The sequence below is a fragment of the Hemitrygon akajei genome, chromosome 6 (assembly GCF_048418815.1).
Source record: "Hemitrygon akajei chromosome 6, sHemAka1.3, whole genome shotgun sequence".
Lineage (NCBI taxonomy): Eukaryota > Metazoa > Chordata > Chondrichthyes > Myliobatiformes > Dasyatidae > Hemitrygon > Hemitrygon akajei.
The window spans coordinates 114,310,220-114,338,157 of NC_133129.1; the positions used below are offsets into that span (position 1 = coordinate 114,310,220).

Below are 27,938 nucleotides of genomic sequence, written 5' to 3' on the forward strand. Positions count from 1 at the left end.
TAGGGTCAGCAGTGTCTGTACCCAGTGCTGCCGAATGTAGGGTCAGCAGTGTCTGCACCCAGTGCTACCGAGTGTAGGGTCAGCAGTGTCTGTACCCAGTGCTACCGAGTGTAGGGTCAGCAGTGTTTGTACCCAGCGCTGCTGAGTGTTGCGTCAGCAGTGTCTGTACCCAGTGCTGAGTGTAGGGTCAGCAGTGTCTGTACCCAGTGCTGAGTGTAGGGTCAGCAGTGTCTGTACCCAGTGCTGAGTGTAGGGTCAGCAGTGTTTGTACCCAGTGCTGAGTGTTGCGTCAGCAATGTCTGTACCCAGTGCTGAGTGTTGGGTCAGCAGTGTTTGTACCCAGTGCTGAGTGTTGCGTCAGCAATGTCTGTACCCAGTGCTGAGTGTAGGGTCAGCAGTGTCTGTACCCAGTGCTGAGTGTAGGGTCAGCAGTGTCTGCACCCAGTGCTGGTGAGTCTAGGGTCAGCAGTGTCTGTACACAGCGCTGGTGAGTGTAGGGTCTGCAGACTCTGTACCCAGTGCTGAGTGTAGGGTCTCAGCAGTGTTTGTACCCAGTGCTGAGTATAGCGTCAGCAGTGTCTGTATCCAGTACTGTATGTAGCATCAGCAGTGTCTGCACCCAGTGCTGGTGAGTCTAGGGTCAGCAGTGTCTGTACCCAGCGCTGGTGAGTGTAGGGTCAGCAGTGTCTGTACCCTGCGCTGGTGAGTGTAGGGTCAGCAGTGTCTGTACCCTGCGCTGGTGAGTGTAGGGTCAGCAGTGTCTGTACCAAGCGCTGCTGAGTGTAGGGTCAGCAATGTCTGTACCCAGTGCTGAGTGTAGGGTCAGCAGTGTCTGTGCTCAGTGCTGGTGAGTGTAGGGTCAGCAGTGTCTGTACCCTGCGCTGGTGAGTGTAGGGTCAGCAGTGTCTGTACCCTGCGCTGGTGCGTGTAGGGTCAGCAGTGTTTGTACCCAGTGCTGAGTGTTGCGTCAGCAGTGTCTGTATCCAGTAATGCGTGTAGGGTCAGCAGTGTCTGTACCCAGTGCTGCCGAGTGTAGGGTCAGCAGTGTTTGCACCCAGTGCTGAGTGCAGGGTCTCAGCAGTGTCTGTACCCAGCGCTGCTGAGTGTAGGGTCAGCAATGTCTGTACCCAGTGCTGAGTGTAGGGTCAGCAATGTCTGTACCCAGTGCTGAGTGTAGGGTCAGCAGTGTCTGTACCCAGTGCTGCCGAATGTAGGGTCAGCAGTGTCTGCACCCAGTGCTACCGAGTGTAGGGTCAGCAGTGTTTGTACCCAGTGCTGAGTGTTGCGTCAGCAATGTCTGTACCCAGTGCTGAGTGTAGGGTCAGCAGTGTCTGTACCCAGTGCTGAGTGTAGGGTCAGCAGTGTCTGCACCCAGTGCTGGTGAGTCTAGGGTCAGCAGTGTCTGTACACAGCGCTGGTGAGTGTAGGGTCTGCAGACTCTGTACCCAGTGCTGAGTGTAGGGTCTCAGCAGTGTTTGTACCCAGTGCTGAGTATAGCGTCAGCAGTGTCTGTATCCAGTACTGTATGTAGCATCAGCAGTGTCTGCACCCAGTGCTGGTGAGTCTAGGGTCAGCAGTGTCTGTACCCAGCGCTGGTGAGTGTAGGGTCAGCAGTGTCTGTACCCTGCGCTGGTGAGTGTAGGGTCAGCAGTGTCTGTACCCTGCGCTGGTGAGTGTAGGGTCAGCAGTGTCTGTACCAAGCGCTGCTGAGTGTAGGGTCAGCAATGTCTGTACCCAGTGCTGAGTGTAGGGTCAGCAGTGTCTGTGCTCAGTGCTGGTGAGTGTAGGGTCAGCAGTGTCTGTACCCTGCGCTGGTGAGTGTAGGGTCAGCAGTGTCTGTACCCTGCGCTGGTGCGTGTAGGGTCAGCAGGGTCTGTACCCAGTGCTGCCGAGTGTAGGGTCAGCAGTGTTTGCACCCAGTGTTGAGTGTAGGGTCTCAGCAGAGTCTGTACCCAGTGCTGTGTGTAGGGTCAGCAGTGTCTGTACCAAGCGCTGCTGAGTGTAGGGTCAGCAATGTCTGTACCCAGTGCTGAGTGTAGGGTCAGCAGTGTCTGTGCTCAGTGCTGCCGAATGTAGGGTCAGCAGTGTCTGTACACAGCGCTGGTGAGTGTAGGGTCTGCAGACTCTGTACCCAGTGCTGAGTGTAGGGTCTCAGCAGTGTCTGTATCCAGTACTGCGTGTAGGGTCAGCAGTGTCTGTACTCAGTGCTGCTGAGTGTAGGGTCAGCAATGTCTGTACCCAGTGCTGCTGAGTGTAGGGTCAGCAATGTCTGTACTCAGTGCTGCTGAGTGTAGGGTCAGCAATGTCTGTACTCAGTGCTGCTGAGTGTAGGGTCAGCAATGTCTGTACCCAGTGCTGCTGAGTGTAGGGTCAGCAATGTCTGTACCCAGTGCTGCTGAGTGTAGGGTCAGCAATGTCTGTACTCAGTGCTGCTGAGTGTAGGGTCAGCAATGTCTGTACCCAGTGCTGCTGAGTGTAGGGTCAGCAATGTCTGTACTCAGTCCTGCTGAGTGTAGGGTCAGCAGTGTCTGTACTCAGTGCTGCCGAATGTAGGGTCAGCAGTGTCTGTACACAGCGCTGGTGAGTGTAGGGTCTGCAGACTCTGTACCCAGTGCTGAGTGTAGTGTCTCAGCAGTGTTTGTACCCAGTGCTGAGTATAGCGTCAGCAGTGTCTGTATCCAGTACTGCGTGTAGGGTCAGCAGTGTCTGTACTCAGTGCTGCTGAGTGTAGGGTCAGCAATGTCTGTACTCAGTGCTGCTGAATGTAGGGTCAGCAGAGTCTGTACCCAGTGCTGAGTGTAGGGTCAGCAGCGTCTGTACTCAGTGCTGCCAAATGTAGAGTCAGCAGTGTCTGTAACCAGCAATGTGTGTCCAGCCTGTGGTTTGTGGATCTGCTGCAGTGCTGGGGTGCAGTGGTCAGGAATCTTATACTTCTCTCTTTGAAAGCCTTGGTGCGTGATAAGTTGTCCCTTTGTTAGGACAGGGATGTCAGCTGTCATTGTTGCTGTTCACTGTGGCAGTGGTTTATGGACCTGGAGTTGCTTCCTTTAGAGCTGTGTAAAATTTCCTTCGGATATTCTTTTTGGTTGCCTCCCTTTTCATTTGGCCCTTTCCTTTTCTGATGAAAACTCACCATTGTTGCTGAGTGGTTGTAGTGATGTCCCCCTGGCCACTGACTGTGTCTTCTTACCTTTGACATAATAGTGAGTGTGGGCGATCTCGAGCAGGGTGAAGACACTGGCCATCCCTCCCAAGCCAGCATTGCTATACGAGTGTTCCAAACTGGCCACACAACACTTCAGTAGGTCCAACATCCCACGGTACACCTTCTTATTGATCTCCTGCAATTACAGGAAAACCCATTAATCAATACAGCTCACAGATTGCACCGGTGTCACCCAGTGACAGTGAGGGAAACGGACAGCTCTCACAGAGATATCTTCAATAGAATGTCCTGCCGCAGGATCTCGGCCCAAAACGTCGACTGAGCTCTTTTCCATTTTTGCCACCTGGCCTATTGAGTTCCTCCAGCATTTTGTGTGCAGTTTTTTTCACTGATACTTGACAAGAAAAAAGCAGTATGACAATTCAGAACTGGAGATCACCGTGGTTTCAAGCATTCAGGATTGGAGATGCCAGAAATGGCCAGGAGTGAGAATGAAACAACATCACTACTTCAACAAATCAGGAACTACAAAGAATTTGAAGGCATCACAGTCATCTTGAATGTTACAATAAAAGTGAAGATTTGGAGGATGCATTCATTAAAAGCATTCTATGGTAGTAGCCCATTAGAACATTAAAGATTTTTGACAAGAACAGGTCATTCAGCCCAACAAAGCTTGCAAAGTTCCTAATCACATCAAGTCTTGAAAAAACTATCTGCAGTAGGTGTCTGCACTGATTTTTTTCATTTACAGTCAATCAAAAGATCAAAGCGGCATAAACTGGATAAATTCTTCTATCCATTACTATTAGGAACTAATACACAATTTTATGCTATTGTAGAGATATTGTTAGTGTTCTAATTTGTTCTTTATTTCATTTAAAAACAAATTGTGAAAGGGTTTCTTGTCTTTATGCCATTTAAACTATTTCCATGAATCTTTGGCTAATTGGAGCAGCCACTTAATTCAGCCAATGCCAATGTGTTCCAGTTAACTAGAATCTGCTCTATATATTTCTGTTTATGCAACTTATAGTATCTTTTTACATATTACACTATATTTCTGCCACAAAACAATTTTCATGGCAAGCATCAGTCATGATAAACCTGATTCTAATTCCCACGGTCTGATATTGATCCATTTCACATGCTATGACCAAGTTCCATACTACATGAAGGATGCTTTATTGAATGAAGTTGGGAACTTACCATGAAGGTAACATCTACAATACACAAAGTGACAAGGACAGTGCAACTACTTTGAACAAGCAATTTGTTCTTAACAAGATATCTGTGATACTGCACTTCCTATCTGACCAGAAACCACATGGAAGAGTGACTGTGCAGGGGTTACATGAGTAGAATAGTAATCCAAAGTTCAAATCTCACCACAGAACCTGTGCAACCTCAGTTAATCTGCAGGTTTTTGGAGCAACTATTAATGTTAGTTACAATGACAACAACTATGCACATCATAAAAACCCCATTTGATTCATTGATGTCCTTCAGCAGGCATCCTGTCATCCTTACACTGTGTGCCCTTTACCAACTCCAAATCCACCCAATGAGGTTGACGCTACTATATCCCCTGAACAACCCTGTGAACCGCATAGCTGCATTTTTCATTACTGGGAATTAAACTGGACTGGGAGAGGGATTTGAAAAAGCCAAGAAATGGGACAGGGTGGGTGGGGGGGAGTTTAGAACAGATACCAGCTCAAGTTCATCGAGAAATGGCACAAAATCCAGAGCGCGGCATATCATATGAAACTATGAAACAACGTCTTACCACATCCTTTAGGATATCCAGTCGGGCATCCTCCTCAGACTGGATCGTCCTGTTGAGTTTGCTGAGGGCAAACACACGAAGCTGCTCATTTTCCAGGAGTCGCCGAACCTTTTTCATGTTTAACCAACCAACACCCTGACCATCCAGTACATTCTGCACCAGCTCCTTCAGGAACTGTTGGTTTTCACTGCAACACCAATAGGTCACGGGTCAGCACCTGCACCCAAAACTCGAAACAGCTTACACAACATCCTTTGTCAAAGTTGCTCTGGACATCCCCCACCCCCTGCTGCCCACCCATCACCCTCTCTTACTGAGTCAGGCTTGTCGCTCTCCCTCTCCCATCGTGTCCTGCCTGTCATTCACCCACTCTCCTCCTTGGCTGTACCCCCTCTCCTACCCTGGGTTACCAGTGTTGCGCCTTCTCCCTCTCTGTACCTGCTGTTGTTCGCTCTTCCCTGTGGTGATGGGGACTCCCTCTTCACAGTCGGACTGTGTTTTATGACAGATGATTTCTGATCAACCAGCGCTCGCCTGGTACCTGAATAAGTGAAGCAACAGTGTCAGAGAATGGTCACTGTCATCACAGGGGATGCAAACACATACAAACTCTGAAAAGTATATGAAAATGGTGTGGAGCTACAAGTCAGACTGGGATATGGGTGCTGCAATCATACACAGACTTGGCGGAGGTCGGGATGGAATGCTCATTTAGAATGAGGTACATGTGATGATAGAAAGGGGAGGGGAGCCCGGGGAGGTGGGGAAGATGGGAGAGGGCCCAGGTGGAGGAAAAAGGGAAGGCAGACCTGGCAGGGAGGGGGAGGAGTGAGAGGGGCCAAGGGGGATGGGAGGATACTTGGGGGTAAAGAGGGGAGAGAGAAGAGGGGCCTGGGGGGGGTGTGGGGTGGAAAAGTGGAGATGAGTGAAAATACAGAAGAGGTATCCAGGAAGGCTATGACAAGTAACAGTATATATGAGAAGTGAGTGGGGAGGACTGCTGTGCAGGGAGTTAGGAGTTGGGATGGGCGGGGCAGGACAGTTGTTGGTAGGTATGTGCAGGATCAGCTGGTTAGTGTCCAGGGTGAGATGCTGGTAGTGACTGCGGAGGACAGGGAAGTGAGTACCTCTGAATGTGGGGACTGAGTATGGGCAGTGAGGAGAGATGGTGCCTGGGAATGGCCATACTGTCTGTAGGAAGGCTGTAGTAGTATGCTAGGAGCACTGGAGCACTAGGGCAGGAAATGAGAGAGTAAGAGAGATTGCAGCAAGGTCAAAGGTGGGAGAGGCTTTGGGGCTTGGCTGTCGTTTTGAGTCTATGGGAAGGAGAGAGTGAGGGAGCTGTGGATCCTGGATAGGGGAACTCCCTGTATTTATCCCAAAGTGATAGAGATTTATAGCAGAGTGCAGAGGTTGGACAAGTGCAGGTTGCAAGTTCCATGAAGTGCATCCTCTGACAGACAGATGCGCTGGGAGGCTTTCTGCTTCTGCCATCCTTAAAGTGCTGCATCTCTCTTCCAGCATTCTCCCCCTACCCCACCGAGAAATCCCTTAGCTCCTTTTGCATCACCCCAAGCAGACAAGAAGAAATAGCAAATCAGCGAAGGAGTTCTCTTGCCCGGCCTTACCACTAAGTTATGACAGGAGACAGACAGACTAACTGGGTGAAGGCAGAGTGTCATTTTTCATGAGGTGGACAAGGGTATGTTGATCTCATACACAATTGCTTGGGAAAGGAAAACCTCCAATTCTATTTGTCAAGTGCTTGTTAAAGTCCAGGAGCAGTGGCTCAAAGTTGGCAGGACAGATATGTTGGAGGGAAAGCAGGGGTGCAGTGCAAGGGAAAGGCAAAGGCCACAGCAGACCCCTGTGAAAGCAGAATCTGAAGGGCAGGGGCATGAGGGATCAGAATACAGACCTGGGAGAGGGATAAGCAGGTGACCCAGGAACAATGGGCAGCTGGCCGAGGTACTGGGAGCTAAGGACAAGGCAAAAGAAAGTGGGAGCAAAGCTTCTGCCCTCATCACATGCAAAAACAAGGCATCATGATGAACTGCGCATGAGAAGCACACTGTCACTGACAGCACTATGAGTGAGCTGAGATGGAGGACATTTATTGCCCAATGGATGGGGAGGGCAGGTCAAGAGCTACAAACAGCCCAATGAGGGAAGCAGAGCATTCTGGGAAAGAGTATGACAGCCCATGCAAAAGACCCACCTTCACTACCTACTCCAGCTTCGGTTATAATCTCCATTATAGTATTTAGCCCAAATACTGGACACAAAATTACAGTTAGTGCTCATTCAGCAAAACAAGAGTAAAAGAAGTCAATCCAACACATGAGCAAGTCAGTCCAACAGTATTCCAGGGGTCAGCACAGAGGACAGTACTGGCTTCCTGAGACAGACTGCTCCTGACTCCAACAACTGTGCTGAGATCACACAAAGTGTTACAGCTCCAGGTCCCTCATCTAGCCATGCAGTCAAGTAGTAGAGAACTGCTGACTAAGCTGACAAATGTTGGGAAAAGCGATGCTTTCGAATGATACTTTAATCAAAAGATATTTCAGTCTAAGGTTTATACATCATCACTGTCAACTTGCAATTCAAGGCAAGGATAAGGGGATCAAACTTGCTGTTCTTCCTCTCCCCCCTCCCCCTGCTCCCCCATCTTCGCAACCTGTTACTGGCCTACTAAACAGCCCATTGGAATACTGATTAGGCAGAACTCAATAAATGCAAAGCACAACTGAGCAAAGAGCAGAGACACAACCAGTCACCAAGACAACAAAATAATGACTTCTCTCAACAGACTTATCTATCAGAAACACAGATGTGGAAAGTTCAGATAGAAAAGCAGATGACAGTAGGGTGCAGGCAGAGCAGCAGCAAAGCACTAGAGAAACAAACTGACAAAGCATAAGCAGAGGCAGTGCAGGCAACATGCAGTGAACAGGAGGGGAATTACATTTGGCAACTGCACAGAGGGGAGTAGATTCAGTGTTCAGCTCACAGCAAGTGTATGCCTTCCCAAGGATGGACAAGGAGTGACAACTGCACTTTGATGGGAGAATGCAGAGGGGTGGGAGGGAGGAGGCATGGCACCAGAGGAAAAAATGTATAGTCAGCAAGGATAGAGCATAACTGTCTTGGAGACAGCTGTGTTGGAGTGTCGCAGTGCCTCAGTAATGGCAATGGGGCATGCATGATATGCTATGGGATGTGTAGATACTGCCCTGTTGAAGGGGCAGTAGTGATGGAGGAGCCATGACTGAAGGAGTACTGGGAACACAGTGGTTAATTCATAATGGATTGTAGTTTAAATTCAAGTAATTCAATAACTAGAAACCACGGCTAAGAGTAACAAGGACCATTAAACTAGACTGTCACAGAAAACAAGCAGATCCACTCGTGCTTCAGGAAAGTAATTGCCTCTGCACAAACTGCTCTCCAAAATAGCTTGACAGTTCAGGTGGAGATTGGGGATACACTATAAACTTATCCGATGAACTTAGAGCATGGGTTATTACCCAGAACGACAATGTTGTGGCTATTACAGAGAACTGGTTGTCACAAGGACAGGAATAGCTTTATTAGCTTTACATCAAAAGGGTTAAACATACAGTGAACTGTGTCATTTGAGTCAATGGACAACACAGTTTGATTATGCTGGGGTCTCCATGCTTCTGGCACCAAATCAACATGCCCACAGTTCATTAACCTAATCGTACGTCCATGGAACATAAAGGAAACCAGAGCACCATACGTTCTCCCCATGACCATGTGGTCACAGGGAGATGTACAAACTTCTTACAGACAGTGGCAGGAATCAAACCTTGACTGGTGATCGCTAGCGGGGTAAGGCACTGCACTAACTGCTATGGAAAAATTAAGGAATACTTCACGAATTTGCATGCCACCCTTGCACAGGCTGCTGTATGTTCTGGGGTGTGGATGTTTCAAAAGGGACAGGGAGGAAGGTAAAAAAAAGGTGGGGGAGTGGCATTGCCAATCAGCAATAAAATTACAGTTGCAGAAAGGGAGGGTGTTATGGAGGGATTGTCTACTAGGTCATTGTAGGTGGCAGTCAAAAACAGGAAGTGAGCAAACACTTTATGGGGAGTGTTCTATAGATATTCCCCCCCCACCCCCACCAACAATAGCAACAGAGGCACTGGTCAAGCTACAAGGCTGTGTGACCCTGTCAACCAACTGTCATGATCGCAGGGACCCAATTGCTACTGGAGCCTCCACATTAAACGTGGCTCACACAGGTTCTTTTCGGTTCAAAAGCCCACTGGTGATGGAAAATTGGCAAGAGATACAGCTCTGATACTAAGACTGAAGGTATACTGGACAGCAAGGAAGACTATTAGAGCTTGCAACAGGATCTGGACCAGCTGGAAAAATGGCTGAAAAAGGGCAGATGAAATTTAATACAGACAAGTGTGAGGTGTTGCACTTCGGTAAAACCAACCAAGGTAGTTGTTACACAGTGAACGGTAAGGCACTGAGGAGTGTGGAAGAAAAGGGATCGTGGAATACAGATTCATCATTCCTTGAAAGTGGTGTCACAGGTATATAGGATCGTAAAGAAAGCTTTTGGACTTCATAAATTACTGTACTGAGTACAGTAGTTAGGATGTTATATTGAAATTGTATGACATTAGTCAAGCCTGATTTGGAGTACTGCCTGCAGCTTTGGTTACCTACCTACAGGGAAGATGTAAATAAGATTGAAAGAGTGTGGACAAAATTTACAAGAATGCTTCTGGGACTTGAGGACCTGAGTTATAGGGAAAGTTTGAACAGATTAGGACTTTATTCTCTAGAACATAGAAGATTGAGAAGAGATTTGATAAACAACATTATGAGGGGTATAGATAGGGTAAATGCAAGCAGGCTTTTGCTGCTGAGGTTGGGTGAGATGACAACTAGAGGCTATTGGTTAAGGGTGAAAGATGAAATGTTTAAGGGGAACTTCTTCATTTAAAGGATGGTGAGAGTGTGGAACAATCTGTCAGCATAAGTGGAGGATGCGGGTTCAATTTCAGCATTTAAGAGAAATTTGGATAGGTACATCGATGGGAGTTGTATGGGGTGCTATGACCCAGGTGCAGGTCAATGGGACTAGACACATTAATGGCTCGGCACAGACTAGATGAGCAAAGGGCCCACTTCTGTGCTGTAGTGTTGATGGCTCGAAGTCCTCAGGGCCAAACAGGATAGACCCCAATTATTATGGATTGCTGCCCCGATGGCAATGATCTTTGCATCCTTATTGCCCACAGTACTATGAAATGCTTGCAGGTGGCAAATGTTATTTGTTTTTTTAAAGAAAGGGAGTAGGGATAACCCTGGGAATTATATACCAGTGAGTCTCAAAGGTCCCAGTACACTACTGGTCAGACTTCTAATCAAAAAAGCATATTCCTCCCATGGGACCCTCTGTTTTCATCGCTAAACTAATTTTGGATTTAATTTTCAAGCTTACCGAGGATCTCATGTGCACTAACCTCCTGGACTAGCAGACCATGTGCAATGTTGTCCTAGGCCTTATTAAAATCTATAAAGAACATCTATTGCATTCATTATTCTTCTGAAGTATCTCTTTAAAAATCCAAATTACTGAAATAAGATTTCTTACCCACAAAACCAAGCTATCTCAAATCCCTGCCTTTCCAAGTGTAAATAAATCTTGTCCCTCAATTTCCCTACTGTAGATGTAAAAACTCACAGGCCTGTAGTTACCTGCCTTACCTCTGCTACCCTTATTGAGTACAACAGTAGCTATGTTCCCACCTATGACTATTAAAGACACAAAAAAATTTCCACCATAGCTCCAGCAACTTCAATACTGCCTCATGAAGCCCTGAAGATTATCCACCATTATGTACTCCAAGACATCAAACACCTCCTCTTCCTCAAGACTGATTTTCCAGAATATCAGCATGTCCACTATCAGCTCACTGCATTCTATGTCTTCCTCCTTGGTGATTACTTTCAGCTGCAATTCTAAGCGACCCACAACTACAATCCCAGTTTACATTAGGATAATTAAACCCTATTATAATTATCCTGCAATTCTTTGCACTTTTTGTCAGTTGCCTGCATTTTGGCTAATCGACGTCTTTCCTACTCATTGATGATGTATTTCCTACTCACCATAAAATGTCTTCTCGACTTTTCTTAATTCCAGCCCATCTGTGTGATCTCTCTCCAGGACTGTAATGCCCTTGGAGCCAGAGTAATAGAGCACAGAAAGAGGCCCTTCAGCCCATCATGGAACTATCTGTACTATTTCCATTTCTTAACACTTGGTCTGTAGTCTTCATCCTGATACTTATTAGACCATAAGACATGGGAGCAGAATTGGAACATTTGACCCACTGAGTTTCCTCCATCATTTCACCATGGCTAACCCATTTTCCCTCTCAGTCCTATCTCCTGCCTTCTCCCTGTAACCATTCATGCTCTAGCTAATCAAGAATCTATCAACCTCTACCTTAAATATATCCAATGACTTGGCCTCCACAGCTGCCTGTGGCAATGAATTCCCCAGATTCACTGTCTGGCTAAAGAAATACCCCCTTATTTTCATTCTAAAAAGATGTCCCTCTATTCTGAGGCTGTCTCGTCTGGTCTTAAACTCCACCACCATAGGCAACATCCTCTCTGCATCCACTCTATCAAGGCCCTTCAATATTTGATAGGTTTCAATGAGGAAACCCCTTCCTTCTGAATTCCAGTGAGTAGAGGCCCCAGAGCTATCAGATGTTCCTCATATGCCAAGCCTTTCATCCTGGAATCATTTTCACAAACTTCCTTTGAACCCCCTCCATTCAGCACATACTTTCTTTGATAGGAGGCCAAAACTGTTCACGATACTTCAAGTGAGGCCTCACTAGTGCCTTATAAGGCATCAATATTACATCTTTGCTTATATATTTCAGTCCTCGAAAGTAATGCTAACATTACATTTGCCTTCCTCATCACCTACTCAACCTGCATGAGAACTCCCAAGAGAGTTCATTTGCACCTCAAATTTTCAAATTTTCTGTTCATTTAGAAAACAGACTACACTTTTATTTCTTCTATCAAGTGCATGACCATAAATTTCCCGACACTGTATTTCATCTGCAACTTCTTTGCCCATTCTCCCAATCTATGCAAGTTGTTCTGTAGCCTCTCTACTTCCTCAAAATTTGCTGCAAATTTGACAACAAAGCCGTCATTCCTTCATCCAAATCACTGACATATAATGTAAAAAGAATCGGTCCCAACACAGACACCTGAGGAATAACACTGAATATCAGCAGCCAGCCAGAAAAGACTCCCTTTAGTCTCAGTCTTTGCCCCCTGCCAATCAGCCACTGCTTTTTCCATGCCTGAATCTTTCCTGTAATACCATGGGCTCTTAACATGTGAAGCAGCCTCATGTGGCACCTTATCAAAGGCCTTCTGAAAATCCAAGTACACAACGTCCACCAATTCTACTTTGTCTTTCCTGCTTGTTATTTCTTCAAAGAATTCCAACAGATTTGTCAGGCAAGATTTTCCCTTAAGGAACCCATGCTAACTAGGGCCTATTTTAATATGTGCCTCTAAGTACCCCAAAACCCCATCCTTAACAACCAACTCCAACATCTTCCTAACTACTGAGATCAGACTAACTGGCCTGTAATTTCCTTTCTTCTGCCCCTCTCCCTTCTTGAAAAGTAGAGTGACATTTGCAAATTTCCAGTCCTCTGGAACCATGCCAGAATCCATTGATTCTTGAAAGATCATTACTAATGCTTCACAATCTCTTCAGCTATCTCTTTTAGAACCCTGGGTGTACACCATCTGGTCCAGGTGGTTTATCTACCTTCAGGTCTTTCAGTTTCCCAAGAACCTTCTCCCTAGAAATAGCAACTTCACATATTCTGTCCCAATATTCTTGAACTTCAGCACAATACTAGTCTCTTCCACAGTGAAGACAGACGCAAAATACTCATTCAGTTCATCAACCATTTCCTTGCCCACCATTACTACCTCTACAGCATCATTTTCCAGTGGTCTGATATTTACTCTCATCTCTCTTTTACACCTATATATCTGAAGAAAATTTTGGTATCCTATTTAATATTACTGGGTAGCTAACTTTCATATTTTACCATTTCCTTATTTATGACTTTTTTAACTTGCCTTCTGTTGGTTTTTAAAAGCTTCCAAATCCTCTAGCTTCCCACTTATTATTGCTCTATTATATGCACTCTCTTTGGCTTTTCTTGGTAGCTTTGAATTCTCTTGTCACCTGTGGTTGTGTCATCCTGCCTTCAGAATATATTTTACTCTTTAGGATGTATATATTCTGTGTCTTCTGAATTGCCCCCAGAAATTCCATCCCTTGCTGCTCTGTTGTTATCACTGTTGGTGTTCCTTTCCAAACAATTTTGGCCAGTTCCCCTCTCATGCCTCAGTAATTATCTTTTCTCCACTGTAATACTGATACATCTGACTTTAGCTTCTTCTTCTCCTCAAATTACAGGGCAAGGGCCCCTTTACCTTAAACTCTCAAATCAATTCTGGTTCATTGTACAACACCCAATTCAGAATAGCTGATCCCCCAGTGAACCATTGAGCATATCTACAAGGAGCACTACCACAAGAAAGCAACACCAAAAAGACCTCACCAGCTAGGCCATGCTGTCTTCTTGCTGCTGCCATCCACAAGTAGGTACATGAGACATACGTTCACAAACTGTCACTACACTTCAGCCATCAGGCTCTTAAACGAGTGAGGATATCTTCACTCACCTATGGACTCACTTTCAAGAACTCTACAGCTCATGTTCTCAGTATTATTTATTGACTTATTTATTTGTCATTATTTTTTCAGTGTCTTCTTTTTGCATATTAATTATCTGTTGTGTGTGGTTTTTTGACTGACTCCGTTATTTCTTTATACTACTATGAATGCCTGCAACAAAATAAATCTCAGGGTAGTATATGATGAAATGTTCATACTTTGACAATAAATTTACAGGTGTCCTGCCCTTTCTTAAGCTGAAATGGCGTAAAGCGAAGAACCACTAATTTATATGGGAAAAATTTTCATAAAAGCAAAAATCCTCTTTGTAATGCGAAAACAGGTTACTAATGTAGGTCTTTTGTAAAAGCGAAGTGGCATAAAATGGGGGACACCTGTACTTTGAAATATTAAATGGTTAGTGTCTCTGGCTCCACCATTCACTTGAATCGCATGTTCCAGATTCTAACCACCTTCTGGGTGGAAAAAAAAATTCCTCAGATCCCCTTTTTCCCCTTACCCTCAATCTATATTCTTGAGTTTTTGGCATCTGCTATCTGTTATCTGATAATATGACAAGTTTCCTACTACCCACTCCATCTATGCTCCTGGTAATTTTGTACACCTCCAATCAGCTTCTTCTACTCCAAAAAAAACAAGCACAGTCTATCTGATCTCTGCTCATAAATGAAAGGTACCAGCCTTGGAAATTTCATCTGCAAACTCTGAAGTGCAATTAAGTCATAGAATATAGAACAGTACAGCAGAGAGATAGGACAGGCCAATCAGCTCTCTCTGTACTGACCAGGATGCCGAATGAACTCATCACATATGTTTACATATGATCCACGTCCCTTCATTTCCTGCCTGTTCATGTACCTGTAAGTGCCACAGAACTGCTTTTATCATATCTGTATTTACTTCTACTCCGGCAGAACATTCCTGACACCTACCACTGCTTCTTTTAAAAGAAAAACCTTACCTTGCAAACCTGCTTTAAACAGTTCTCCTGACTTAAAAACTATGCCCTCGTATCTTTGCATGATCACCATGGGGGAAAAGAACTATCTACACTTCTCCAGACTTTATATATAGCTCTCAGCCTCCAGAAAGGAACAATTCAAGAGTGTCCCACCTCTTCTTAAACTAATACTCTTCAATCCGGGCAACATCCCAACGAACCTCTTCCACACCCTCTCCAAGCTGCCATATCCTTCTTGTAATGCAGCATCCAGAACTGCACACAATACTCCACATGTCACCTAACCAAACTTTTATATAGCTGCAACATGACTTCCCGAATTTTATCTCATTACCCTGACCAGCGAAGCTAAGTATGCCATCACCTAGCCACTGGTGTTGGTACTTTCAGGGAACTATAGACTTGCACCTTAAGATCTCTATACATTAATGCTCTTAAGGTCTCACACTTCTCTAGATTAAGCAATGTGCACTATTTCTTGTTCCAAATTTCCACTCATCTATATTCTGCTGTATCCTTCAACCTTCCTCACTATCCACAACTCATCCAATCTCATGTAGTATATAAATATATGTATTAGATCACCTACATTTTCATCCAGATTATTTGTACATATCAGCAGCAGAGGCCCCAGCACTGAAGTTCGTGGAACACCTCTGGTCACAAAGTTCCAGCTGCAGAAAACACCCTACACCACTACCTCTGCCTTCTATGACCAGACCAATTTTGTATCCAACTTACCAAAACACTGTGGATGCCATGTGACTTCTCTTTCTAGGCCAGCCTGTAATGAGGGACGTCATCGATTTTTTTCAACTAAAATCCACATAGACAACATCCAATCGTCCTACACTCATTAGTCATTTTCCTCACCTCTCAAAAACAAATCAAATTTATGAGATAGCCTTGCTGGCCATTTGTAATAAGTCTGTGCATTTCCACTAATTTCCCCACCATTGACGGAAGGACTGCCAACCTGTAATTTCTTAAAAGAACACCATTAGTTGTCCTCCAGTCTCTGGCACTCTGTATGTGGCTAAGGGAAAATACAAAGATTTTAGTTAAGGTCCCAGTAATCTCTTTCCTTGCCTTCCTTAGTATCCTGGGGTAGGTCTATCAGGCCTTGGAGACCAAACAACCTTACTGTTTTTCAACACTACCTCCTAAATATCAACATACCCCTCCTGGATCTCACCACCATTCATGTCCTTCTCCTTGATGAATACCGATGTAGACTACTCATTTAGTGTCTTGTCACTGGGGTCAACCTTTCACCCTTTCTTCTAAGGTGAAAGCAAGTTCATCCTTTGTCCTTGAGTGGAACTACCTGTCCCCCAACTACTAACATTTTTTAATATACATATAAAATGCCTTTGGATTCTCCTCAATCCTACTTGCCAAGGACATTTTATGACCCCTTAGCCCTTGTAATTCCTTAAGTTCTTTCCTGTTTCTTTTATATTCCTTGTGCCTTGCTTGATTTCAGCTGCGCAAACTATACATACGCTTCCTTCTTTCTGACAATATTTCTTGTCATCCAAGATTCCCGAACCTTGCCATCTTTGTCTTTCATCCTCACAGGAGTAGACTGGTTCTGAACTCCATTCAGCTGGCTTTTAAAGGACTCCCCCATCATAAGTGGATTTACCCTCTACAGTCCAGCTCCTGCCTAATACTAACTGAAATCAGCCTTCCCCACATTTCGTATTTTTATCCAAGGACTATTCTTATCCTTACCTACAGCTAACTTAAAATGTCTGTAATACGATCACAGTTCCCAAAATACACCTTCACTGAACTTTTAATGACCTGGCCATGCTCAATTCCAGGCCAGGTACATCCCCTTTGATTGATGGAGTGCCTATATAATGTTTCGAGAATAACTCCTGCTCTCCTGGGTGCATCTAAATCTTCCCATCTCAGCTCCCAGCAATAGCACTCTTCTCAGTGTGGTGACCAAACTGCACACAGCTCTCCAGATGTAGCTTGAGTAGTTTTATTTAGACATACCATTATCTTACTATTATCTCTCTATGCCCTGGCTGTTGAAAGCTGGTATGCCTTACATCTTTTTCATCATCCTTCTACCTGAGCTTGTTCACCCCCCTCTACTACTAGCCAGAATGAGGAGATGGTTCCATTTGTCTCATCGTCTACCCAAAAACATCTACATACATTCATCAGATCTTCCATTTTCTCAGCCGCCTTCCATTCTTTTCAGCACTCCAAAGAGACCAAACCTTCTATTAGTCAGTGATCCTCTATTCCATCTCCACAATTACTTCCCTTCCTATGGCACTCTCCAAAGCACACCATTCATCTCACCCCTTTCCACCAAACAAGCACTCAAAAAAATACCTCTAGGTGAAGCAAAGTTTCACTTGTACACCTTCCAATTTATTACAATGGATTCAGTGCCTACAATGCAGAAGACTCTGACCTCTTCTATCTTGGACTCCTATAGTGCACCTACAATAGTCAATAGGAAGTGAAGGAACAGAACCTTGTCTTCCAACTGGGTATATTACATCCCTTGGATCAATAATGAATTTAACTTTTTCAGGTTAGCATCCAATTTTCTCCCCCACCAGAAGAGGATGCTAAATGCTGCTTCAAAAAGTTATTTCAATTTTGTCTCTGCATCAATCTATTCAAACTCCTAGATCTAAAGTAATTGACACTTGATAACTTTGACCTGCATCCAATTACGTACATACTCTTTTTTTCTCTTCACCACCTTAAGCAATATAAAAGGCATTAGTTTTCTCAGTTTTCCAGTTCTAATCGAGGGTATTTAACCTGGAACATCACCTGTTTTTCTCCTCACTGATGCTATCTAACATTCCAACATCCTCTATTTTTTTTATTAGAGCCTCCTGGTACCTGACCAGGTTTAAAAGAGATGGCAGTGGGAGTAATGGATGCTCACATTATCTCCCAAAACTGGAGAAAAATACCCCAGCTTTAAGGGTGAGAGAGAAAATGGGGAGCTACTAACCTACTTTCCTGCAGGTAATAGTTGTGCCAACAATACAACTTCAGATGATGACAAGGCGGCATACAGGAGTCAGATAGATCAGCTGGTTGAGTGGAGTTGCAGCAACAACTTTACACTCAATGACAGTAAGACCAAAAAATTGATTGTGGACTTCAGAAAGGGTAAGATGTGGGAACACACACCAGCCCTCAAAGGATTTACAGTTTTTATTATGCATTATGTACTGCTCCCACATGACACAAATTTCACGACATATTCCAGTGATATTGAACCCGTTTGAGATTCTATAACTGGAAAAATGTAGGAATCCATAACAAAATGGACATTTAGAAAAGTAACAAATCAAAATGAGAAGCGTCAACAAAAAATTATAGGAAAGTTGTTGTGGTTGAACTCAGCAGAGAAGAGGGCACCAGTGGATATGGTGTTCTGGATTTTCCGAAGTACAGTAATTTGATAATGTCTCCATGGAGATGGGGGTAATACACTAGTATAGACTTTGAGGTGATTACCAAACAGGAATAAACTAGTCTTTCTCTGGCTAGGTGTCTATGACTAGTGATTAGTGCTTGGGCCCCAAATCCTCTGATTAGTGCTTGGGCCCCAAATCCTCACAGTTTATATCAACAATATGGCTAAGGGGACCAAGTTCACTGATCACACAAGATTAAGTGAGACTGTGGGAAGTGGTGAGGATTATATAGGCTTTAAGGGGATATACTGAATGAATGGACACCAACCCTTCAGCCACATATCTATTTTTTGATCTTATTGACCATGTATGTGCCTAACTACACATGGCTCTGGTGATATTACCTTTGCAGTTCTGCCTTTTAGTTTGGCCAGTAGCAGCTCACATTCCTCAGCAGAATCTCTTTGGTCATACTTATATCTAATTCCCATGGACCAAGTCAGCTGAATCTTTCTTCCTGTGTTACTCCTTCAGCAGCATCTTCAGTCTTGATACTGTTTTCAGGAATCTCGCTCTCAGCTACAGAAAACTATTTTTTGTCTCCCAAACTGTGCAGAACAACATTACTACGTCTTACTTCCCCAATCTGAATGGCCCCTGTACCACAACTCATTCCCCTGCAGACTCTGTCCACACAGGATGCAAGAGCATCAAACCTGTTGACCTCCTGTAGCACCACCTTCAGAATTCCCCACACCTGACAGAGTGATTGACAAACTTAATTGAATTTTTTGGTAAGGTAACAAAGACAAATGATGTTGGCACAGCAAGGCAGGGGTGAGGGAGATCGAGTGCGTGGGGCTGGAAAAGGGAAGCAAAGTAAGTAAGAGTGCAGACATTGAGATTAAGTACCTAAGAGGATGCATAATATTGACCTTTCCTGCAACTGGCCAAATTCACTCAAACCCCAGCCTGATCACAGCACAGAACAGATTAATGAACCATAAACTCAGCATATTTCCAATGTCTTGTCCATTGCTGTGCTTAGTAAGCGATAGAATATACATAGCACTGGTTCATCATTAGGAGAAATGTCTTTTGAAGAAAAACTGATTGGAATAGACCCGTTATCCTGTAGAATCAAGGAAACTGCCTTACAAAATGGCATGCAATATTCCCAAAGGCATGGCAGGATAGATGTTTGAAGGCAACTTTTGTTTCAAGACTCTTCAACTAAGGTCAACTATTTAAAATGAAGAGCAGAAAACTTTCATAGCATTGAGGTTAAGTTTTTTGAAATTTTCTACATCAGAGAGCTATCGGACGATAGACCATAATTATATTCAAAGTTGACAGCAATACATTTTCGGGCACTTCAGAAAAAAAAACAAGCAATGAAAGTTAGGGTTGATGTAAATCATTCAGGCATTGTTTTATTGAATAGTGCTGCAAGCTTAAGGGACTGGTTAATGCACTCCTATTGCTTTGAAACACCAGGATGAAATTTTAATATAATCATATGGGTCCAATGAAATAGCTATTATCATCTGCCATTTTGTTATGTGGACAGGTGTCAATTAGAACTAGAATCCTATTCCTTTGCTAAAAGTGCCTGGTGACTCAGCCAACCATGCTGGTTATTCAATTTGGTGACTCCTCCTCTACATCTGAGTTGCCAAACACACTGACTGAGCACAGCAGGTGGCAAGAAACCAAGTAACCTGCACTGAGACATGATGATTGGTGAAGGCAGGCAAGGGCATGTACACACAATGGGATGTACAGAAAGATGATGTAAAAGGAAGGGGAAGCTCAAGTTCAAACCACCTGTGAAAGGAATGAGTGGTTTCAAACTTTATCTGATGCTTTGGTTTGTGATGCACAGATTGTCCTACAATCCTCAAGCAGACAGCACAATATATATATATTTGTATAGCACCTGTGTGGCACCTTCAGAGGAGAATGGTCATGGTATGCTTCTTGGGGAAACTTTCAGACAGAAGCTCTGCAGGGCTGATCATCAAAAGCTTGGTCAAGAGGCAGGCTTTAAAAAGCAGCTTAGAAGAGGAGTAGAGAGGGAGAGGTTTGGAGAGAGAATGGCACGAAAGGCAAAAAGTGAGTGACAGCAGTGGTATGCAAAGGCTAGATTTGGAAAAGTGCTGATTCTCTCAGAAAGTTGTAAGGCTAGGGGAGATTACAGTGATTGCAGAGACAAACCTACCAATGATTTCAAAACATGAATGACAGAGTGCAGAATCTAGGGATTCTTGAACACAAGGTAACAGCAGCCTGCAACCAAGTGTGTGTGCTCAGCAACTCCATATCTGAAAAGCATTCACAGGTCAAGTCTCTGAAAGGATAGACAAATCTCTACCTTTGAGGCTGGGGAACGGTGTGCTCTTGTCTCGCCCTGCTTTGCTTGGTAATGCCAGGTTAGACAGACTGAAGCTGCTGCCACGGCTCTTATAGATGTTACCTGCAAGTTGAGGGCATAGAGTGAACATATCCCATGCCAACACACCATGTTATCAGCTTTCATTACACATACAACATTAAACACATCACCAAACCAAATTCAAACCTGTCACAGTTTAAATAAACAGTGGCCATTCAACTGTCCAAAAACACCTGGCATATGGTTCCAGCACAACACCTGTAATATTCTATGGTTCTGATTCCACACTTAGGATATAACCCTAGTACGGTGTCTGAGACAAAGGAGGATTCGGATAAGGGAAATCATCATTGTCAAAACCGTACAGCCATATGAGGAATGAGTGGACCATGTGACCAGAAAAATCATAGTAAACTTTAAACTTTAGATCTGAAATAGATTTGACAAATAGCAAGAAAAAGATAATCAGCATTCAGGAGAAATACAGTGTTCTGGTCTGAATCTGCCTGTATCTGTGTCTGCATCAGAAGGGAGTATGGTACAAATGATAAGGCTGGAGAGTCACAGCTTTAACATTTTTGCTCGAGGTAAGATTTCTAGCAATTACAGTGATCTGCCAACACAGATGCCTTGTGCAGGAAGGCACAGAGTCGACTGTACTTCCTTAGAAGGTTGGCGTCATTCAATGTCTGTAGTGAGATGCTGAAGATGTTCTATAGGTCAGTTGTGGAGAGCGCCCTCTTCTTTGTGGTGGCGTGTTGGGGAGGAAGCATTAAGAAGAGGGACGCCTCACGTCTTAATAAGCTGGTAAGGAAGGCGGGCTCTGTCGTGGGCAAAGTACTGGAGAGTTTAACATCGGTAGCTGAGCGAAGGGCGCTGAGTAGGCCACGGTCAATTATGGAAAAACTCTGAACATCCTCTACATAGCACCATCCAGAGACAGAGAAGCAGGTTCAGCGACAGGTTACTATCGATGCAATGCTCCTCAGACAGGATGAAGAGGTCAATACTCCCAATGCCATTAGGCTTTACAATTCAACCGCCAGGACTTAAGAACTTTTTAAAAGCTATTATTAATGCTTTTTGAGATAGTGATTTAGATGCATATCATATTTTTTACTGAGTTAAGTATTGTATGTAATTAGTTTTGCTACAACAAGTGTATGGGACATTGGAAAAAAGTTGAATTTCCCCATGGGGATGAATAAAGTATCTATCTATCTATTTGGTAAGAGGAAGGTTGTTAGTACAACAAGTCTATGGGCTTGAGATATCACAAGCAGTCACTTGTTTATGGAGAATGAGTGTGAAAAGACAGCAAGGCCTTTCAGAACTTTCTAGTGGGCTTGAGATATCTTGGCAAAGGCCCCTAAAAAGAAGCTAAGTTTAAGCAGAGTGGTCATTGTGTATGTGGACAGGGTTAGAGCAGGGAACCTGCGGCCAGCAAGAAGAGGTGGAGGCCAAGGTAAGTTTTTTTCTTCCTTTGTCTATCAGTGTCTAGCTAGAGCAGTGGGAATGAATCCAGGATAGGTGGGATGTTCTTAAAGCCAGCTGGCATTAAAATCTGGAAGACATCTAGTCTTCCTGATAACTACATCGCGTGAAGCACATCCAGCTGCAGCTCCTTCCGAACCACGTTAGGAAGCTGGAGCTGCAGCTAACTAACCTATGGCTCATATGGGAGAATGAGGTGATAAGAGCTACAGGATGGTACCCTCACCAAGTTGCAGGAGGCAAGCAGCTGGGTGACCATCAGGAGAGGGAAAGGGATTAGGCATACAGCACAGAATATCCTTGTGGTCTTTCTTCTCGATAACAGGTATACTGCTTTGTATAGTGTTGGGGGTCGGGGGGGTATAGCCTACCAGGCGAAAGCTGCAGTGACCAGGTACGAGTCTGGTTCTGAGACTCAAAAGGAAAGCACAGAGAATAAGAGAACAACGGTGATACGGTACTTAATAAATAGGGGAGCAAACAAGAGATTCTGTGAACTTGAAAGAGACTCCCAGATGCCAGAGTCAGGGCACCCCAAACAACAACATTCTAAAGGAGGAGAGCGAGCAGTAAGAAGTCATGGTACATATTGGTATCAATGATATACGCAAGAAAAGGAATGAAGTCCTGAAGAGAGAACATGGGAAGCTAGGTCGGAAGCTGAAAAGCAGGACCTCAGAGGGAGTAATCTCTGGGTTGCTACCAGTGCCACGCACCAGTGACTATAACAATAGCATGATTTGGCAGATGAATGGGATGAAGCTACAACAGCACTAGAGAGCAGCTTCTTCAAGCTGTGGAAATAGCTCAATTTCTACCTTTAATGTCTCTTTTTTTCCCTTTTCAAGGTTCTATCAATCCCTTGACCTGCAGCTGCACTCAAACTGCAGTTCTTTGTGGTGATGTGACCAGCTCCTGGGGCTCACCAACTGGCCGTTTTTTTGAAATCCTAAGAGCGCGGTCTGGAAGACAAGCATGCCTTCGGGGTTCTGAGGCTTTGCGGCACTGTTGATGACTCAATTCTATGCTGGCGCCACAGACTGAAGCATCAGGGAGACAATGGACTATCGGAAACAGTGGATCAAACTATCAGATCTCTCTCTCTCTCCTCTCTCTCTCTCTCTCTCTCTCTCTCTCTCTCTCTCTCTCTCTCTCTCTCTCTCTCTCTCTCTCTCTCTCTCTCTCTCTCTCTCTCTCTCTCTCTCTCTCTCTCTCTCTCTCTCTCTCTCTCTCTCTCTCTCTCTCTCTCTCTCTCTCTCTCTCTCTCTCCTCTCTCTCTCTCTCTCTCTCTCTCTCTCTCTCTCTCTCCTCATCTCTCTCTCTCTCTCTCTCTCTCTCTCTCCTCTCTCTCTCTCTCGATCGAGAGTTTGCAGCCAATTCTGAAGTATTAAATGGAACTGTTGAATGTGTGGCTGAGGAATTGGGGTTTGTAGATCATTGGGATCTCTTATGGGGAAGGGATGACCTGTACAAAAAGGAGGGATAACAAATGAACTCAAGGCAGACCAATATCCTTGTGGGAAGGCTTGCTAGAGCTGATGGACAGGGATTGGGAATCAGAGTGTTCGATCAGAGGTTGAGGCGGTCGGTATACAAGTAGATGCAGCGTCTACAGAGCCTGTGAGGAAGCTGAAAGGGAGAAATTGCAGTCAATAGGATGGGTGTCATTGAAGTGGCTATTTCAATGTAAATAGCATCAGGAACAAGGCAAATGAACTTAAGAGCATTGATCAGTACAAGGAACTACAACATTGTGGTTATTGCAGGGACTTGGCTGTCACAAGGGCAATAATGGCTGCTATTTGTTCCAAGGTTTAGATGTTTCAAAAGGTAAAAGAGGTAGAGGAATGTCATTGCTTATCAGGGACAAGAATCACAGCTGTAGAAAGGGATGATGTCTGGGTGAAAGTCATAAACAAGAAGGGAGCAATCACTGTATTGGGAGTATTCTATAGATGACCCACAATCCCAATAGCAACAGAGACAGTGAGGGACAGATCAAGAGGAAGATTTTGAAAAGGTGCTAAACAATAAGGTGGCTCATGTCTTGGGTGACTTCAGCTTCCCTAATATTGACTGGCAACTCCTAAGGTTTAGATGGAGCAGAATTGGTTAGGTGTATATGTTGGTAAACTAAAGAGAGGAAAGGTTAGTCTTACTAGATCTGGTGCCAGACAATGAACCAGGTCAGGAGTCAGATCTCTTGGTGGGTAAGCATTTTGGAGACAGTTACGATAGCCTTGGATAAAGATAGGAGCAGACAGTATCGGAAAATATTTAAATGGGGGGGAGTGAATTGGGGCAGGAACTTGGGAGTGCAAATTGGGAATGGATATGCTCTGGGAAATACACATGGAAATGATGGAGCTCATTAGGGAGCACTCGTATGGGCTTTGTCTAGATTTATCCTATTGAGGCAAGGAAAGGAAGGTAGGGTGAAGGAACCATGATTGACAAGAGATAAGGACGAAGAAAGAAGCTTACTTAAGGTTTAGGAAGCAAGGATCAGACACAGCTCCAGATTGCTACAAAGTAGCCAGGAAAGAGCTAAGAAATGGTGTTAGGAGAGCTAGAAGAGGCATTGAAAAGGCCTTGGCAGGTAGGATGAAAGAAAGGCCGAAGGTGTTCTACATGTATGTGAAGAGGAAGAAGATGGTTGGGGGAGGATACAACTGATCAAGGATAGAATACATGCCTGGAGTTGGAGGTGGTACAGGAGGATCCTTAATAAATACTTTACTTCAGTATTCACCAGTGAAAGGACCTTAACATTTGTGAGAACAACACCAACAGGCTGATATGCTAAAACATGTTGATATTGAGAAAGAATGTATGCTCAATCTTTTGGAAAACATCACAATAGTTAAGTCCCCTGGGGCCAGAAAAGATGTACCCCAGTTATTACAGGACATAAGGGAAGAGATTACTGCACCTTTGCATCCTCATCTGCCACAGTAGTACCTGATGATTGGAGGATGGCAAATGTTATTCCTTTGCTCAAAAGAGAGAGTAGAGATAACCATGAGAATTATAGACCAGTAAGTCTTACTTCATTGGAGAAGATTCTTAGAGACAAGATTTATGGGCATTTGGCGAAACACAGTCTGATTAGGGATAGACACTGTGGTTTTGTGAGGGGCAGGCCGCCTCATGAGCTTGCGGATGTGACAAAGTACATTGATGAAGGTCAAGCAGTGGATGTGGTATATATAGATTTTAGTAAGGTGTTTGATAAGATTCCCTTTGGCAGTCTCATCATCATTAGAGAGATTCCAGAGGAGCTTCACAAAGATGATTCCAGGAATGAAGGGGTTAACATATAAGGAGCATTTGGCAGCTTTGAGCCTGTACTCATTGGAATTTAGAAAAGAACGTGGGGGGAATCTCACTGAAATCTACCGAATGTTGAAAGGACTAGATAAGGGGGATGTGGAATGGATGTTTCCTCTGGTGAAGGTATCCAGAACTAGAGGGCACAGCCTTCTAAATTGAGGGGCAACCTTTTAGAACAGAGGTAAGGAGGATTTTTTTTTTAAGTCAGTGGTGAATCTGTGGAACCTTAGGATCCACAATCATGAATCTCTCAAAGCTGTCATGCAAGTTGATAAGAGTTGTTAAGAAGCATATGATGTTTTGGCCTTCATTAGTCAGGAGATTAAGTTCAAGAGGCAAGAGGTAATGTTGTAGCTCTATACAACTCTGGTTAGACCACACTGGGAATATTGTGTTTAGTTCTGAATAAGAGAATAGGAATAAGAATAGAAAGGGGCAATTTCAGTGAAACACAAAAGCTGCTCAGATGGCTGGACGGGCACAGAGAGGTTGCTTTTCCCATCTGGAGCCTGAAGGTTTAAGACAAGAGTTGAGTTATGAATCTTTGGAATTGTCAGTCAATCTGTATATTCAAGATGGAGAGTGATGGGTCTTTCAGGACTGGGAAAATCAAGAGATATGGGAAACCACCAGAATTGTGGCTGAAGAGTCTGCACCTGATCCTATTTCTAATTATTTTATCTGAATTTCAGAGACCATAATGCAACACACTTTTTCCTCAATGCTTTTAAACTCACATACACAAACAAACATACACACATAATTTAACAAAACATTAATTCATCTACAATGAAACTCCAATAATTACTACAGAACCTTCTCAGGTGAGGGAAAGAGTTCATTCCTGTTAACTGTTCATAACCTGGAAAAGTTGGCAAGTCAGAAATGTAGCTTCAGAATTGAATTCCTATGCAGCAAAAGTTGCTTGCAGGAACTAGCAAATACATCACACTGGGTTTACACAAACCAAGCATTCATAAGCTGGGAAAGTCCTGATCAAATTGTTCAGAGGTACTGCTGAGTTAATATCTGGCTCGACAGAAAGTTAGTTCCAACCATCTCTTTAAACACAATCAGGACCTGTTTCCTACACTCCCTTTATGCACAATGTGTTCACCAGAAAATTTATCTGTTAAAAATATGTTGCAATATTAATAAGAGTAATATCCAATAGTGCATAAATTGTGTCAATCTGGCACCAAAATCCCAAGGGTTATTAGGCACCCATTCCCTAATCAATAATGCAAGTATTAGAGGACCACATGACCAGTACAAAAGTTAATAGAGACCACCTTCACAAAGACTAGGCTTACTAGATTGACAAGCTAATTGGACAAATGAAATGGGATGTATTCAAAGTCAACTCTTCTCAACATTCCAAACCAATACCAAAGTATGTAAGCACTTACTGGCAAATGACATAAATCCTCCAAAGCCGTCACTGCTGTTGGAGATGGTCGAGTTTGGGGAGCTTGCTCTTGAGTCTGATTCCACTTCAGAGTCACTCGGGAGTTTCAAACTATTGGGGCGAAGTGGCTTCAGGGGCCTGGAACATTAATACATGTCAAAATACTTATTTCCTCAAGATACAAAAGGCCCATCTATTACATCTCAGTGTAATCCTATCAATTCCATTGCCCCACTTATTTTCCTGCAACCAATTCATTCTTATCCCAATTCTACATTAGGAGCAATTTAAAGTGGCCACTTAACCTACCAAACAGCATGACATTAAGATGCAGGAGAAAACCAACACATTTGGGGGAAACATAGGCAGAGACAGAAAACTGTGAAGCTGTCCCACACACAGCACCCAAGGTCAAGGTCTGGAATCTCTGGATCTGTGGCAGCTGCACCAGCTGTTGTGCCACTAGGTGACCCTGAGTGGAAGAAGATAAATCTACTTACCTACTATTTCGCACATTATCCATTATCTTCTAATACATTTGGAAAATAGAAACCAGAACCATGCACTAAACCTGTTAGCCAAACACAAATCAAACTTATCTCCATCATCATTGGCTTTCAATTCCAGTGTTCTGGAAAGGAATTTTTATTGTTATGAATGTACCACTGCTCTGAGGGGCCGAAGGGTGCGGGGGTAGCCCCCTCCTTTGTGAAGATCGCAAGATCACTATTGAGTCAATTCAGGAGACCCAGGAAATGAGAGAAAGACATGCAGAATCCACAAGGCGGTGGAATGTGTCTTGGCCTCCGAGAGGCGGACCCATTGATGCCGGCTATTGTCTCTTGGAGACGGACTTGTGTATTGCATCCTGTACGATGCATCGACGCCCCAGGCAATGAACCAAGGAGGAGGTTGGAGGAGGGATTGCATCATCCCAACCTGATTGACACCTGAGACCCTGTGAGTCAGGATAAAAAGAGGGTCTGCGGGAACAGCCCCTCAGACGCACCAGAAGAAATGCTAGCGATCCCATAATAGCGAAAGCCGGTGGAAGGCCACGTGCGTCCACTTCCATTTGCCCGGAATCGGTGACCTTTGCCACGGAAAAAACGGTTTTTAGCTAACAACGGGGAACTCAACTCTCAACGACTCTCGAAGGATTGACATCAT

General features: G+C 44.2%; 1 protein-coding gene across 1 annotated transcript in view; it reads right to left on the minus strand.

Moving 5' to 3' along the window:
• Positions 1-27,291, minus strand: part of madd (MAP-kinase activating death domain) — a 259,573-nt gene extending 232,282 nt beyond the window's left edge. The window contains exons 1-6 of the mRNA XM_073050049.1: positions 27,269-27,291; positions 26,770-26,906; positions 20,513-20,614; positions 5,394-5,496; positions 4,956-5,142; positions 3,191-3,341 (exon numbers count right to left, since the gene is read on the minus strand). Coding sequence (XP_072906150.1) covers positions 3,191-3,341; positions 4,956-5,142; positions 5,394-5,496; positions 20,513-20,614; positions 26,770-26,906; positions 27,269-27,291 — 703 coding nt within the window. The remainder of the gene's footprint in view (positions 1-3,190; positions 3,342-4,955; positions 5,143-5,393; positions 5,497-20,512; positions 20,615-26,769; positions 26,907-27,268) is intronic.
• Between the last annotated feature and the right edge of the window lie 647 nt (positions 27,292-27,938).